The sequence below is a fragment of the Lichenostomus cassidix genome, chromosome 3 (genome assembly GCF_008360975.1).
Source record: "Lichenostomus cassidix isolate B80296 chromosome 3, HeHo_3.0, whole genome shotgun sequence".
Classification (NCBI taxonomy): Eukaryota; Metazoa; Chordata; class Aves; order Passeriformes; family Meliphagidae; genus Lichenostomus; species Lichenostomus cassidix.
Genome location: NC_139483.1, coordinates 83037579 through 83051852, shown reverse-complemented (window position 1 = coordinate 83051852; position 14274 = coordinate 83037579). Strand labels below are relative to the sequence as shown.

The following is a 14274-nucleotide window of genomic DNA, read 5'->3' as shown; positions in this document are numbered from 1 at the left end:
AAGAGATGTAAAGCTCACCTAAAAGCATTTTTCTTAAAAGAGAAAGGCAACTCTGAATCCCCAAATGCCTTCTTTCTTTTCTGAAGGAAAAAAGCTAAACCAAAGAAAGAAAACCTAAACCAAGGAAAGTAGAGTTTTCCTTGATGTTTTATTTGTCCATGTGTCTCTGTTCCAAATGCAGTAACTTTTGCTATGTGGCAGCAAAACAATCCAATTTTGTTGCTTTTCCAGCACACTAGTTTCCTCATAATTCCTGATATTTGTCCTACTTTCTCCCTATTGTCCCTCTCTCAAAATTTTTCCTCAACTTGTTGTTACCTGTCTTATCTTTTCACCCTACTTCAAACTTTTCCATCTGTCTGTCCATGTCCTCTTGGACATTCTTTCTTCTTGGCCACCTCATTTCACAAGTCTTCCCTTCTTCCCTGTATTCTTTTGTCTAAAGAATTGAAGTGGTTAAGGGAAAGTTATTAAAGACGACAGAGCCAGAAGAGTCTGACCTCCAGTAAACCAGTCGTATTTAAGCTGGGATAAACCGCTGGTTTTAGTATAATCACCTAAAACATACAGAGACAGCCAGAATAAAACAGTACTAACCTTATTAATATGTAGTCTACTGACCTGATTTCAGTGTAAAGTTAACATTAATTATAAATTAGAGAGAAATGCAAAGAATGGTAAAACTCATATTCTGGAAAGAGCAGATATTACTGAAATGAAATCTTCTACAAAACCTCTCATAAAACCCTGTGGCTATGGATGAGGGTGGAGTTGTCTGCTTTCTCTATTATGTCTGTTTTGGATTTAACTGAAGTTGATTTGTTTGGCTGAGATCATTCTGCTGCTGTATTACATAATCTGAATTAAAAAAGCTCAAAGATGGAGTCAGAAGAACATGCAAGGATCAAATCAAAACTGAGAGGAGCAGTACTGTGCACAGAATGTTTATCACACAGCTTGGTCAAAATGATCTTTTGTGTTCACAAAATGGTCACAGTCTTTGAACCCAGCAGAAGGCTGGTGTATCTGAAAGTTATTTTTTCCAGATGTACCATGTGATCAGAGGTATTCCTGCTTCCTGCAAACTCCCTGTTTGTGTTTAGTGTTCAGCTACTTAAAAAATGGCTGAATATTGAGCAACTAATGTCTGTATGCAGGAAAGGTGATCCAAGTTTAGGCAATGCTAGATGGACCTCACCAGCTCTGAATGCTATGAGAGCTATGTCATAGCTCTGTTGCTATGATAAGGTTACCTTCTACCAAGCAGGGAACAAGAAAGTTCTCTCTTTAGTTGCTGACATTGTTATCTTTCTTTTATGTAAGGGATCTAGCTGGCCAATAAATTTCTTTTAGTTCCTGACACACGCAGAAACCTGCAACATACAAATCCCTTACCCGATGAAAAAGATTTCTTGATTCTGTTGAACCAGCATGTGAGCACAAGTTTGGCTCATGGTCCCTGTATTTGTACCACCATGGAGCAGGCACCACTCTATTTCAGAAGAGGCAAAATATCCTTAACTGTTGCCTCTTCCCTGCATAGCCTTGAGTTGTTACTGCACTATATGCCTTTTATTTGTTTAGGAAATACAAAGCCTCATTAGATATCTGAGAATATACAGGTAAGTGCAGAAGATCAGAATGATTCTCATCATCTAGCAAAGTTCTGATCTCAAATTTTAACCTGTTTTTGTAACAGTACCTTCATCAGGTAATGAAATATCATTACTGTTTGAGTTTTCCAAATGTATTTTTCTGCACTGCTTTACATCATCTTACCTTATTGAAACTTCCCTCTTTCCCTGTGTGGTCTGCCAGTAGTATTGCAAATTCAGAACAGTAAACCTCTGATAGTAATACTGGGTATAGTCTGTAAATTGGCTGTCAACAATATGCTGTTTAGATCAGTTAAAAAATTGTAAAATTCTTACACTGGCACAAAACTCCTACTACATTTTCCTGCCCCATTATCCTTTTCCTTATCTTTTAAATCTTCCCTATTCAAACTCACAGTTGTTCAACCCTTTCTCAGTCTCCCATAGTCTTTGCTTTCCTAAAAATCTACACTTTTCCTTACAAAAAACATTGTTTCCCCCATTTTTTAAAAAAATAAATCTGAAATATCCACTCAAATTTGTTGTAGAACACTGATATTCTCTCTTCCCCTTCCTCAAATCTTCCATCCCAGATTTACTGAGATTCCTTTGTGCTCGAGCTTGATAGCACAGATAGCACAGACTTAACCAACTTAGCCTCAGACTCTGCACCTGGAGCGAGAGGTGGGAGAATTAAAAGAAAGGACCATGGACATCTCAGAAGGTAGGATCAACAAAGATGACATTTCAAAAACCCAAACAACAAAAAGCCAAAAAACCTGTGTAATCCTTTTGGTAGGGGAGTAACTGCACATCAGATGTTGAGCCAACTCTTACAGTATGTTGTGGTTCCTCAGGATACTCTGGTACCTTTTTCATAAGAGGAGATCAGGTTGCTGGTTCATGTGAGGTAGAATGTTGTACAAGCAAAGTGCATGTTTGTTTTAAAAGTAGCTGTTTTAAACATATAAAAAGTTGCTGTGATGATATCAGTGGGAAAAATCTGCTTTCTGTAATTACAAACATTCTATGCATTTACATTCATAACAAAAAGTCAGGCTTAAGTATTTCTAATTGCATGAAGAAAACTATAAACTTTAAGGTCAATCTGGGATAGATGGTGAAACATTAATATATATAACCTGTATAGGGCATAGTCCTATTTTGTGTTTTGTCAAAACCCTTACTGGGCAGTAGTAATTGTTGCAAAATACCAAAGGTACCATATGATGCTCAACATTCCCCAAGCGTGAAAAGTTCTGTCCAGCTAAATTTACACCCTGGCGCCTTTTTTTTTTATTCTGAAAACCAAATATTCATTTGTGACTTTTACTCTTTCACTGAGAATTTATTTTCTTGCACTGAGAGCTTTGTTTTCTTAAGAAAAGTTAAATCATCCAGGATCAAACTGGTGGAGGTTTGTAATGATTTTGTTTAAGCTTACATTTCCAGGTTTATCCAGATTATGTTTACTACTGTTATCTATATGTGATGTAAAAAAGTATTTGTAACAGATCAGAGACTGTTTCACATCTTTGTGCTCAGCCTCAGGAGGACTGCCCCAGACAGTGGTGGTGAGCCAGGGCTGTGTGTGGAGCTGCCCAGGCACAGGAGGAAGCATATGCTTGGTGCCACACTCCTCCCACTGTATCACTCACAAATTAGATGCCTAATTTCAAAATCTGGTTGCAAGGCTCTTTATTCTTTATTCTAGGTTTTGTGTGGACTTGGGAGTGTGGGACCTCTCAGCAAAACTCAGCAGCCAGAACTTTTCAGCATATGAGCTGGTGGGAAACAGAGGAAAATTCTGCCTATGCAGAGTTCATAATCATAAATTGTGATTCTCTGCAAGTGGAAGAATAATCAGTCCAAGTGGTCAGAGATTTCTGTCAAGCCGCATGGCAGAGATCACTGCAATGAGATGATCCTGCAATATGTCAAATGCTTTTTTTCTTTCCCCAAACATTTTGTTCTTCCTAGCAGGATTTTGGGCATTTGTTGTAACTGACAGATCTGAATGCTCCCTTATGTTCCCTTGGCAGCTTGTTACATCATCCATAAAAATCTTTGTCCTAACATGGTTGTCACTCTGCTGTATATTCAGCTCATTTCCACTAGGAGTATTGCTGAACTGCCAGCCATTCTCTGTTGCCTTCTATCCCTATTTAAACAGCCATTGATAATCCTCCTCTTCCTCACAGCCTCTGAATTTCTGCATCATGTCTTCATAGTGCTCTGTTAGTCTCAGCTCCACTGTCTCTTCCAGTGGATCCAAGCAGTGTCTATAAGCTTTGCTCGTTTCCTGCATCCCTTTTTCTTTCCTCTGAATTGCCTCTGCAGACAAAGGTGCCCAGAACAGATCTCCTCGTGACCCCATGCTCCTGATGGCTGTCAAGGCCAGTATGTTCTTCTGATTACCTCAACAGTGATAGGCATTATAGAGTTGGGAACCTCAAATATGTGTTTTAGGCAGACAGCCTCTTCCAGCCTCTCAAACCTAGAGGAGATACCATCAGCTGTTAACACCTTACTTTAACACAGGATAGAGAGTCCTAATCTCTGAAATCTCTGGAGATGTGTCTATATATATATATGTATATATATACACATATATGTTATAAGAGAACTTGGTTCTCACTTTATCATGTTGGAAGTTTTCAAGCACTCAGTCACTCCACCAGTTTTTTGTAGAAGTAACCTTAACATTGTGGATAGCTGAGGAAGTAGCTATGTTCATAGCTATGCTCATGGTGTATACTCCTGGAAGAGAATGGGTCAGCACACTGTGGGCTTTCCATGTGAGTCCCTCATGTGAGTGCAGTGCCTCTCCACTGAGAACTTCAGGTTTTATGTATGATTTTCTTTAGGGCAGAAACCTGAGTAGATAGTAAGACAAAAAAGAGGTAGACCTTCTAGCAGTAAAGTATGTGACATAGATGAAGATCAATAGGGCCATGTCTCAGTGCTTTGTTCTTCAGAGAATCACAGAGCTGTTGACATTTGAAGGTGCCTCTGGAAATCATCAAGTCCAAATCCTTGCTTAGAGCAGGTCCAGGTAGATAAGGTTGCCAGGATTGTGTTGTTTTCAGTTTTGAATATCTACAAGGATGTAGAGTCCATAGCACTACTTTAAATTTTTTTTGTATATGTTTAAGAATATAAAATCAAAATTTAGTTCATGCCTATCAATTCCTGTATGATCTGCACCAGTTGACCCGCTCACTTTTTTCCATGAGCTTTTTATAAATATTGTGTATGTATATATAAAAGATGCATTAAAATATGAGTATAAAAAGAAAATAATGGTGTTGTAGTACAAGCTCCCACAGAAATTATGTACACACCCATACACTATTAAAGACAGTTTTGTTCTGAGCATTTTTATATTTTTAGTGCTGTTTGTAAATATATAAGTGGATAAATGGAGTGGAAAGCTTCTGGTGAGTTGTCTCTGTTTTATGAATGGCAACTAAAACTTTACATCAGTCCTGACTGTAAGGCTGTTTCATGCCATTTACCTTATTTTGCTAGATTTCTGTAATTAAAAAAAAAAAATTGTTCTTTGTAACTATGGAAACCATGAAGTAATTAAGACGAGTATGGCTTCTGTGGCTCATCAAGGCAGCCAAATGTTCAAATAGATATACAAAACTTCTTAGTTTTTTTTTAAGAAGGCAAGAAGAATACACAAAAATTATCTATGAGATAATAATTTATAGGGTAACTTAATGGTCTATGAAAAAGAGAGATTGATGTTATAGAAAATATGACTAGCAATTCATAGCTACTATGTTATCATAAGAAACTGAAGGAAATTCAGGGAAGAGAAATAAAGTTGAAAAAGAAACTAATCTATGAGGAAAGAATGAGACCACAGCTGTAGTCCTGCTTTAGAAGATCACAGGTGTAACTTTGACAATGCAGTTTTTGTGGTACTTTTTTAGTACTGCGTTTTAACTAATTTATTTGTGTAGCAGATTTAGAAAAGAACTTGCAGTGGTAGAGTATTTAAATTACTGTGTGTAAATGTGCTGGTGTGAATTTTTAGACACAACTACTGCCTTCACCACTAGAGATTTTGCTTTTTCCTTGAAGTCCAAAGATATTCTCAGAGAAGTACATTGCAATAGTGTCTGGAACTTGGCTGTGTGCTGTTTTACAGATGATATTTCGTTGTTACTTTATAGTTGCCTGAGTGTCTGACTTTCAACACTCATGTTGCTGCAGGATTGTTCTAGATAATATTTAATTTTTGTGTAAGTTGTTGGCAGCTTTCTGAAAGATTGGCAGCAGTAGCTGAGAGATTTTGGCAGAAGGGTATGTGAAGAAAGTCAGGTATTTTTTTCTATTTTTTTGTCTTATTATGACTAGTAATACTGTTGCTAACAGCAGTGGCAACAAAACTACCATGAAATGCCCTTTTGATCTTAAGCTCTGTAATTGCTGTTCCACTGCACCTTTTCTACCTCCTATAGGCATTTTGTAGTTGTGAGTTTAGAAACCTAGTCCAGGAATAAGATTAGGACCAATATGTCAGTGTGTGCTCAGTTGCCTTACTGGATTTTATTTTATTTCAGTGTTTCTACTTGAAAATGAGTGGACTTTCTTTGGCTGGAAACTTAAATACCTGACATGCCTCTAGTCATTTCTGTGTAGACAGAAACAATTTAGGCATCTTACTCGACTCCTTATTTGTACACATAAAATCTCATTTGTAAACATAACATCTCAGTTAACTGAAAGGCAAGTAGAACAAGAGAAGGAAGTGCAGTCACTTGTGCAAGTGGAAAATTCTGCTAACGCAGACTTCCAAACATCCCTCCTGGAAACTCTCAGTCAAGCTTGTAAATAGCACTACAGCCTTTAAGGTGACAGCTAGTTCTGTGATCAGTGCAGCCTCGTTTGCTGTGACCATGTCTTGTGGTTGTCAGTTCTGTGACGCCAAAAAAGATTGCACTAATGAAATATTTATAGGGCTTTTACAGAACTGCCTGTTTCATGTAACTTTTTATAATGTAATAACTTGAAAACTTCCATGCCTGGGCGAAATTTTATTGCATTTGTCCAGCGAGGTAACACATTATTGTAGTGTTTGGGCAGAAAAGGGGAAAGAACCCAATCAGCTGTGTGCAAAATATTTCCTTTCATGCCAAACTGGAATAAAAACATCTAGCTGAAAAGCTATGTCCTGAAGAAAATCTGCTCTGCACAGGGATGGAAGAACCGAGTACTAAAATGGCTTTAATGTCACTGTCCTGAAATTGCAGAGCCCTGTATGTCTGATGACCATCAGCATGGGCAAAGTGGTCCTCTCCCTGATTGGAAAGGTGTAGAGCAGAGAATTGCATGGTTCTGTTGAACCCTTCAGTCTAGAGGAGAGGCTTCAAAAATTCAGAACCTGGTCCGTTAGGCTACTCCTTTACTAATAAATTAAATGTAATCAGGGACTTTATCTAGGTTTTAGAATATCAGTGTGAATAAACCGACATGATGCTGCTTGACATATATAAAGGTCTTCTGTCTTTACCACTTTCTTATCATTTTTTCCTGGGAGTTGGGGAATTGGGGTGTTCTGTGGTGCACCTCCAGGAAGCAGTTTACATGGAGTCACCTTGCTTTGAAGTAGAGCGGAGATCCTAGCACAGATGCAGATTACTTTGTGTCATTTGGCTTCAGTGCCCAAAAATGTTTCTGTGCAAGTCTAGTGTGCTAGAATTGGTGTAATTTCAAGATGTAATTTAATGGGAGACTGTGAGACAGTGCTGTAGGCAAAATATGCCCTTATCCCCCTTTGCCTCTGTTTTTGGTCATGTGATTTCACTACTCATCATTACTTCCATGAAAAAAAATAAATGTGACAAAGAATGAAACCAGATTAAGAAAACACAGATAAATTTCTACTATGTTGTCAAATACAAGTGGCTCTTGGGAGAACCTGATAGTCAAGGAATGAGCGAGTATGTGGCACAGGGAACCTGTGAGCAAGAAAGGGAAAGGACAAACTCAGATAGGGAGAAAGGAGAACAAGCAAGGAGGGAGTTGGGGAGAAGACCTTCCCTTTCGCTGAGCAGGAGCTATTGGATGACCCCAGCTGTCTATAGATTTTGAAAATATATTAAGGGAAAGCTTGGACTCACAAGCACACTTTCATTAAAAAGGCAGAATTGTTTACTTATTAAAAGTTTGAACTAATGTAAGTATTCAAGTAGATTTTCAGCTTCACTTACTTATGTTTTAATGGAGTGAAGTGATCACGACACTTTGGCTAGGATTTTATTAAGAAATCACTTTGATATAGCAAATGAGATATATGCAATGCTGTATAATAATTTCATGGTTTGCTGCATGTTTTTATGTGATCTCAGAAACATTAATTGATAAATAATCTAACTTAATTCTGTGAATGGAAGTTTTGTAAGAGCTAATTGTTAACATTTCTTCCCTTTGACTTTCAAGAGATGACTAGTAGGCTGGTAGCAGAGCTCTGCTGAAGTTAATGGTGCCTCAGGCAGTGAAGAGGGTCTGCCTAATTAGATGTCTGAAATAACTAGTGTCTTCCAAAAGTGCGTAGAAGGAACATAAATCAATAAGTGGCAAAAGTGTTGTGTGGACACCCTTCAGCAGGGAAATAATTAGGATAGTGTGGAGGTTCAGCAAGGAATAGCTTTGTGGCCTGCTCTGTTAGCACACTTGTTACCTAATTTGCTGCATAGAGATGAAGCAGGATGCCAGGGAGTCAGCCTAACTGTGGGATAGCAATTTCTAAACTCATGAAGCATAAAGAAGTGTGCTCCCTAGGGACCCTCTTCAGAATCTGGGCTTGGGTGCAGGATTTGGGGAACTTGCTCTGACCTCAGTCTGAATTTTGCCTGGCATGTGTCACAATAACTTGATATAACTTTTGTGCCCCCCACAATGTGACTTCAGACTCCCAGTGCATGTTTGGAAGTTTCCAAATTTGAATTTGAGAAAAGCCTTTTTTCTGCATTCCAAAATGCAGCTTTGAAATATGTAATTATGAAGAATTGTTCTTATTTTTGTAACTGAAAATGCTTTTTTCTGTGTGTGTAATTGTATATATTACTTATTATGGGCTCTTTCAAGTTGGAATTTCATGTTGTGTTAGTACAGGAATACTGTTCCTCCTCATTGTGGATCACATTCAACAGTACCTGTAAGAGTAAGTTTGAGGAATATTTTTTCTGTGAATGAAATACTCTCTATTCCACACGAAGGCAAGCATGGGATCCTTCTAGCATGTTTTCACACAGCCTGTGAAGTTTCCACATGAACTTGTGTGGGAACTGTTGACCCACCTCTGCTGAGTCCTGTGTATGCCACTGTTCTTTTTTGTTATGTAGCAGTAAAGCACAGAACCCTTTGCTATGCTGTGAAAATGCACCTTTTTCCAGAGCCATGCATATGAACCCTTTGAATGAAGAACACCCTTTTACTGGTTCTCTTTAATAGCTTCATGTGTTGAAATTGCACTGACATATGCAAGGATGCAATAAACCAGAAACAAACCCAGAAACAAAAACCAGACTCTGGATGTCTTGAATGACTTAATGTAGCACTGCATCAGAGCTCACTGTCCAGAGGACAGTAAACAGAAACTATTTTTGTAGTGACAGGCCACAGTAAAATTGTCTAATGCTCTTCATTTTACTGATGCATCACATGGAGGTCCAGAAGCCACATTAGAGAACTGTAATCCTTCATCAGAGCATTTGTTTGGTTGCCTAACATCTGTGGATTGTTAAGATAAGTTATTACACAGACCTGCTTTAGTTTAGATTAGTTTGGACCACATCCCAGTATATTCAATCAGGATATAATTCCTGCATGCTGCTAAATTGCTTGCTCCACATACTTCTCTAAAAATGTTTTTCAATATACGGTTTTGTCACTGAAACTCTTCTGTCACCTCAAGTTTGGATTTTTTTTTTCCTCCTAAAGAAAAGCGTTTATTATTTTTCATTTTGGACCGAATATATCTCAAGGCAACCGTAGCATTTTTTTAATTCCTGAAGAGATTCCTAAACAGGGATGGTAGTATAGCGTCTATGTGAGTATAATACAGATTTTCTACGTGTGTAATCTATGGTGATTGGTATGTATTGTGTCCAGATGCAGTTTAAAAATAGCTGTAAGAAAGTGGGTTTGTATTTACTTGTCTAGTATTTCTCCATTCAGTATTCTGTATTTTTCGGTGTCTATTTGTGCATTAGCTATTCTTACTTGTTTGTATCTCATAATATTTTGCTTAAAATTAATTACAGTATCAAAGATGATTATGTAAATTAACAGTATTTTCTTGAATTTATTACATAGTTTATGTATATTTTAAATTATTGAGCACATTAAGTTGTAAAGGAAGTATGTTATCAGGCTCACATACATACACATGCATGTAATTTAATTAGGGTAATTTAATTTTACTTTAGTGTTCCTTATCCTTCCTTTAAACAAACTTTAGTTGGTTAATTTTTTTATTAACACTTTTTTCAACATTCTTGGAAACTGATAAGATACAGGTAATGACATTTTTTGTTACTGACTTTAGTTTGTAGCATTGACATGGATTTTACACACAGACACATTTGCATGAACAGTCTTGCTGTCTAATGAGCTAACAGTTGTGGCAGATCCTATAAATGCACTTTAAAATGTGGTTTTTTTTTCCTTTTATCCTTGCTGTTTTTGGTTTTTTTTAATACCTGTAATAATAACCTGATAGACTAAAAGTCTGTTCTATTTAGAACAGATAGTCTAATAGACTGAATTGCTGGTTTATGAGATTTACTAGATGGAACAAATTAGACATTTTGCAACACGGGCTTTATTTTTTGTTAAAGTTCTAGCATTTATCTTTGTCAAAGTTTATGTCTCTATTATCCTACTGAGTGGTATTTGTTTTTATCATGATACATGTTCATGCACCTGTTGGAATAACAAGCTTTTGATTAAGGTTGTTTTTTTTTAATTAATATATTAGTAGATACTTTATTATCTTTCTTAAATAGACTAAATATATCAGTTGTCTTTTGATAAAGGTACAATCCAGACAGAGGGTAAAGAGTTGGGTGTCTTCTCTGTGTGACTTGGTCAAACAGTGCAGAAATGCATTTGTAAGTTCTGATGTAGTTTTCAGACCTAAAAAGATAGTCTATTCTAGGGTGTTTTAAATAAATCTTAATTATTTTAAACATGTAAAATGCCTAACATTTTCATCATGCCATGTAAGCCAAGCACTTCCTCTGCAGGTCAGAGAGTAAAAGAGCTTAGAGCCAGAGCTTTGTCCTGTTGCAATTTCTTCCATGAAGTGATTTTTTTTCTTTTAATTTTAAGCACTGTATAATTTTGTGACAGTTGCATCATACCCGCGTTTACACAAAATAATTTAAGCATATTTTTCCTTCCAATTTTTGTCATCCTTCTTAGCCTCATTACAATTTTACCCATTCTTATATTCTTTCCATGTTAAATTAAGAGATTTTCTTTCAGCTTTATTTCCTTCTCACCTCTATTTTTATTTCTGACAAATATCCTCTCTCTTCTATATCCTGCATGCATTTTGCCTATTTTGTTCTCCTTACTGAAAACTGCTTTTTCCTTTGTCTCAATTTTTTCTTAAATTTTCACGTACTTTAGTGCCGATTAACCATTTATTTTTCTCTGGTGAGTTGCTCCTGTACATAAGGCTGTCTGTACTGTACATAGACTTGAAACACAGAGTCTTGCTTTAATGTGTGTGCTCCTGTATATCTGTGTGTAAGGAAATAAAACCCCCAATTTTTTAAAAAAAATCCTAAGCACCACATTCTATGTACCCAACTTAATTGTGATTTACAAGGACACATGTTTGTTTACTTATTGTTTGCAGCTATAACTCAAAGAGATAATGATGATAATTTCCAAGTGGTACAAAATATGGTACTTTTGCATTCTTTTCACTGGTATATTTAGTTTTCAATTAGTAGATTTCTTTAGGTCTTACTTTATATCTCTGATAAGTAGTTGTTGCAGGTGTAGCTAAAACCACGCTGAGTTTACTTGCAAAGCAATGTTGAGTTACATAATGTGAGAAAATTTAATTACAAGGAAACACTGTGTAAATTTTCTGTGACCACGGAGTTAGCTGGGCAGGACTGCCTACCCCCTGAGGCACAAGTCCTGTTCACAGTCTGGTGGGCTTGTCTGTCCCAACAGCGATCTACACCAGTGAGAGCAACCCAACCCCCAAACAAGCCTTGGTCATGTTGTTGGTGTCTGTTCAGAGGAGAACTAGGGCTGGGCTGAGGGAGGATTGCCACAGGTAGGACTGATGTATATTGACAACACATTTTGGAGAAGCTCGCATAGCATGTGCCTGTAGGATGCTTGGCTCTAGGCAGTGCCGCAGCATGTTGTGGGTTCTGTCATGAGCACCAGCCTCACTAGCTCAGAGGGCGAGAGCTCCTACCTGCTCTGCGGTACTGAGCATGCATGCCAGGCTCTGCCAGGTAGCTGCGCTGACTCTTCTTGTTGTCTTCAACTAGGTTATGTGGGTATGCAATTTATGTCGAAAGCAGCAAGAGATCCTAACGAAATCTGGAGCGTGGTTTTTTGGAAGCGGACCGCAGCCCTCGCCCAGCCAGGACGGGACGCTGAGTGATACGGCGACTGGCGCGAGCTCGGATGCACCGAGAGAAAAGAAAGCGAGACTTCAGGAGCGATCGAGGTCACAGACTCCCTTAAGTACAGCAGCTGCCTCAGCACAGGAAATCTCTTCTTCCAGTGTGCAGCCTGACCGTAGGAAAGGAGCAGAAGTGTCGCAGCCAGCTATGGGCCCCGACCAAAAGCAAGCTTCAAGGTCTAGAAGTGAACCTCCAAAAGAGAGGTAATGCCTTCTGTCTAGATAGAGCATCACAATTATAAATGCTAGTTCAGCTTGGCCTTCTGTATGTGTGCTACTGTGAAAAAACAAAGAGTAAATTGATTTACGCAGGGCCAGGAAAGGATAATTTTTTGCTAGCAAGTACATTGGCTGTTTTAGTCAGTGCAACAGAAATGAGGAAAAAATGTATTTGATGAATATTACCACATATTTCAATGCATTTTGGTGTGCACTTTTAATATAGAATCATAGGTTACTTTTAAAGTTTAAATTTGATTGGTATTTTAAAGTTATTAAACAGACCAAGCCTTTAGCATTACTCAAATTTTTAAAACAAACACTCTCCTGAAAAATCCACACCTAAGCAATCAGAAAACACACCCTGTGGAATTCTTTCAGATATCCTTATGTGTTATCTTTTTATCAATGATATTTCCAATTTTATTGTTACAAATAATACAATTAAAAGACCTCATTTACACCTGCAATGTTAACATTAATGTAGAACAGCAGTAGTACCATCTGGAATTCAGACCAAGTTGTATGCAAGAATAAAGCAACCAGAAGCAAACTATTTTACTTTAAGTGAGTAAATGAGTTAATTGCTGGGCTGCATTCCCTGTGATGAATGGGGTGAGGAGTAGCAGATCAAGAGAGGCTAATGTGATGAAGCAGTTGCTGTTCTTTTGGCTGCTGCCTGGCAGATGGCAAAGCAGTTGAGGAGGGAGCCTGTGGCAACAGAACAAGGGTCTGCCATGGAAGATTCTCCAGATTCTGGCCAGAATGGGTGATGAGATATTTTCCGCAGCTGTTGGAGCTGAAAATGGATGATGAGCAGTGGTTAGTAACTTGCTGTGTGGGGGAGATCTGTCTGGGTTTAACTGTATCAAATTCAGGTTAGTGTTATATACATGTATGGCGTAAATGAACACATGATATCCTCCCCTAATTCTGTTGACTTTTGTCTCCCAGCACAGGGAAGGCTTCCGGAGCAGTTGTCACTTTTAGGGCAGCAAAACACATTCTATTTCTGCTTTGCTGTCCAAAAGTGAGATGTTTATATTAATTACACAAAATTAGTGTTCTCTGCTTGTCACTGAGAATTTCAAATGTATTCCAAGCGTTCTGATTGAAGACCATCGATGGTAAGCTCAGGTCCCATTTATTGCCAAAAACTCAGGAGGAACAGGACACAGGACAAAAAAAATAAGAGGGAGCTTAATGTGGATGATGTCAGATGCTTCTGTGAGGGCCTTTGATATGTAATCCAAAGATGTGTCAGTTGTGGAAGGGAAGATTCAGTGTCACAAAACAAAGTCGTAGTGACTTTGTCCCAGTGTGTGTTCATCTCAAATACACGAACAGCTGTAGGATTTGTTCATCCTTCTTCAAAATCAATGGATTCATACCTGAACTGCTAAATGAATGGGCAACTGGAATGATGAGAGAAATAAAAATATCCTGCATAAGAGAATTTTATGATTCTTTGGCTTGCTTATTTTCCCAAAGCAGACTATGAAAGAGAAAAGAAGATAATTTTTGTGCAGCCTCATTATTTATTGTTTTGTACTTTGTCTGCATAGAGAAATAAACTTTTTATTGTCTTTTATTACTAGAGGAAGAAATGCCAATAATTTATCTCAAGGAATAAATTTGCTTTTCTTTATATGCTTATTATATGGGCACTTTTTTGAGCTTAAATAAGATAAATCAAAGTAGTTTAAATATTATTTCTGGATATATTATCTTTTGCAATTTTTTTTATACCTGTATTATTTCTTTCTGTAATATTGTTGTGGT

The 14274-nt window shown here is 37.6% G+C and overlaps 1 protein-coding gene across 20 annotated transcripts in view; it reads left to right on the top strand.

Moving 5' to 3' along the window:
- The window catches only part of RIMS1 (regulating synaptic membrane exocytosis 1), a 314192-nt gene that overhangs the window by 131089 nt on the left and 168829 nt on the right, over window positions 1–14274 (top strand). For all 20 annotated transcript variants that reach the window (XM_085056508.1, XM_085056507.1, XM_085056506.1 and 17 more), the window contains exon 4: window positions 12137–12477. In XM_085056508.1, coding sequence (XP_084912634.1) covers window positions 12137–12477 — 341 coding nt within the window. The remainder of the gene's footprint in view (window positions 1–12136; window positions 12478–14274) is intronic.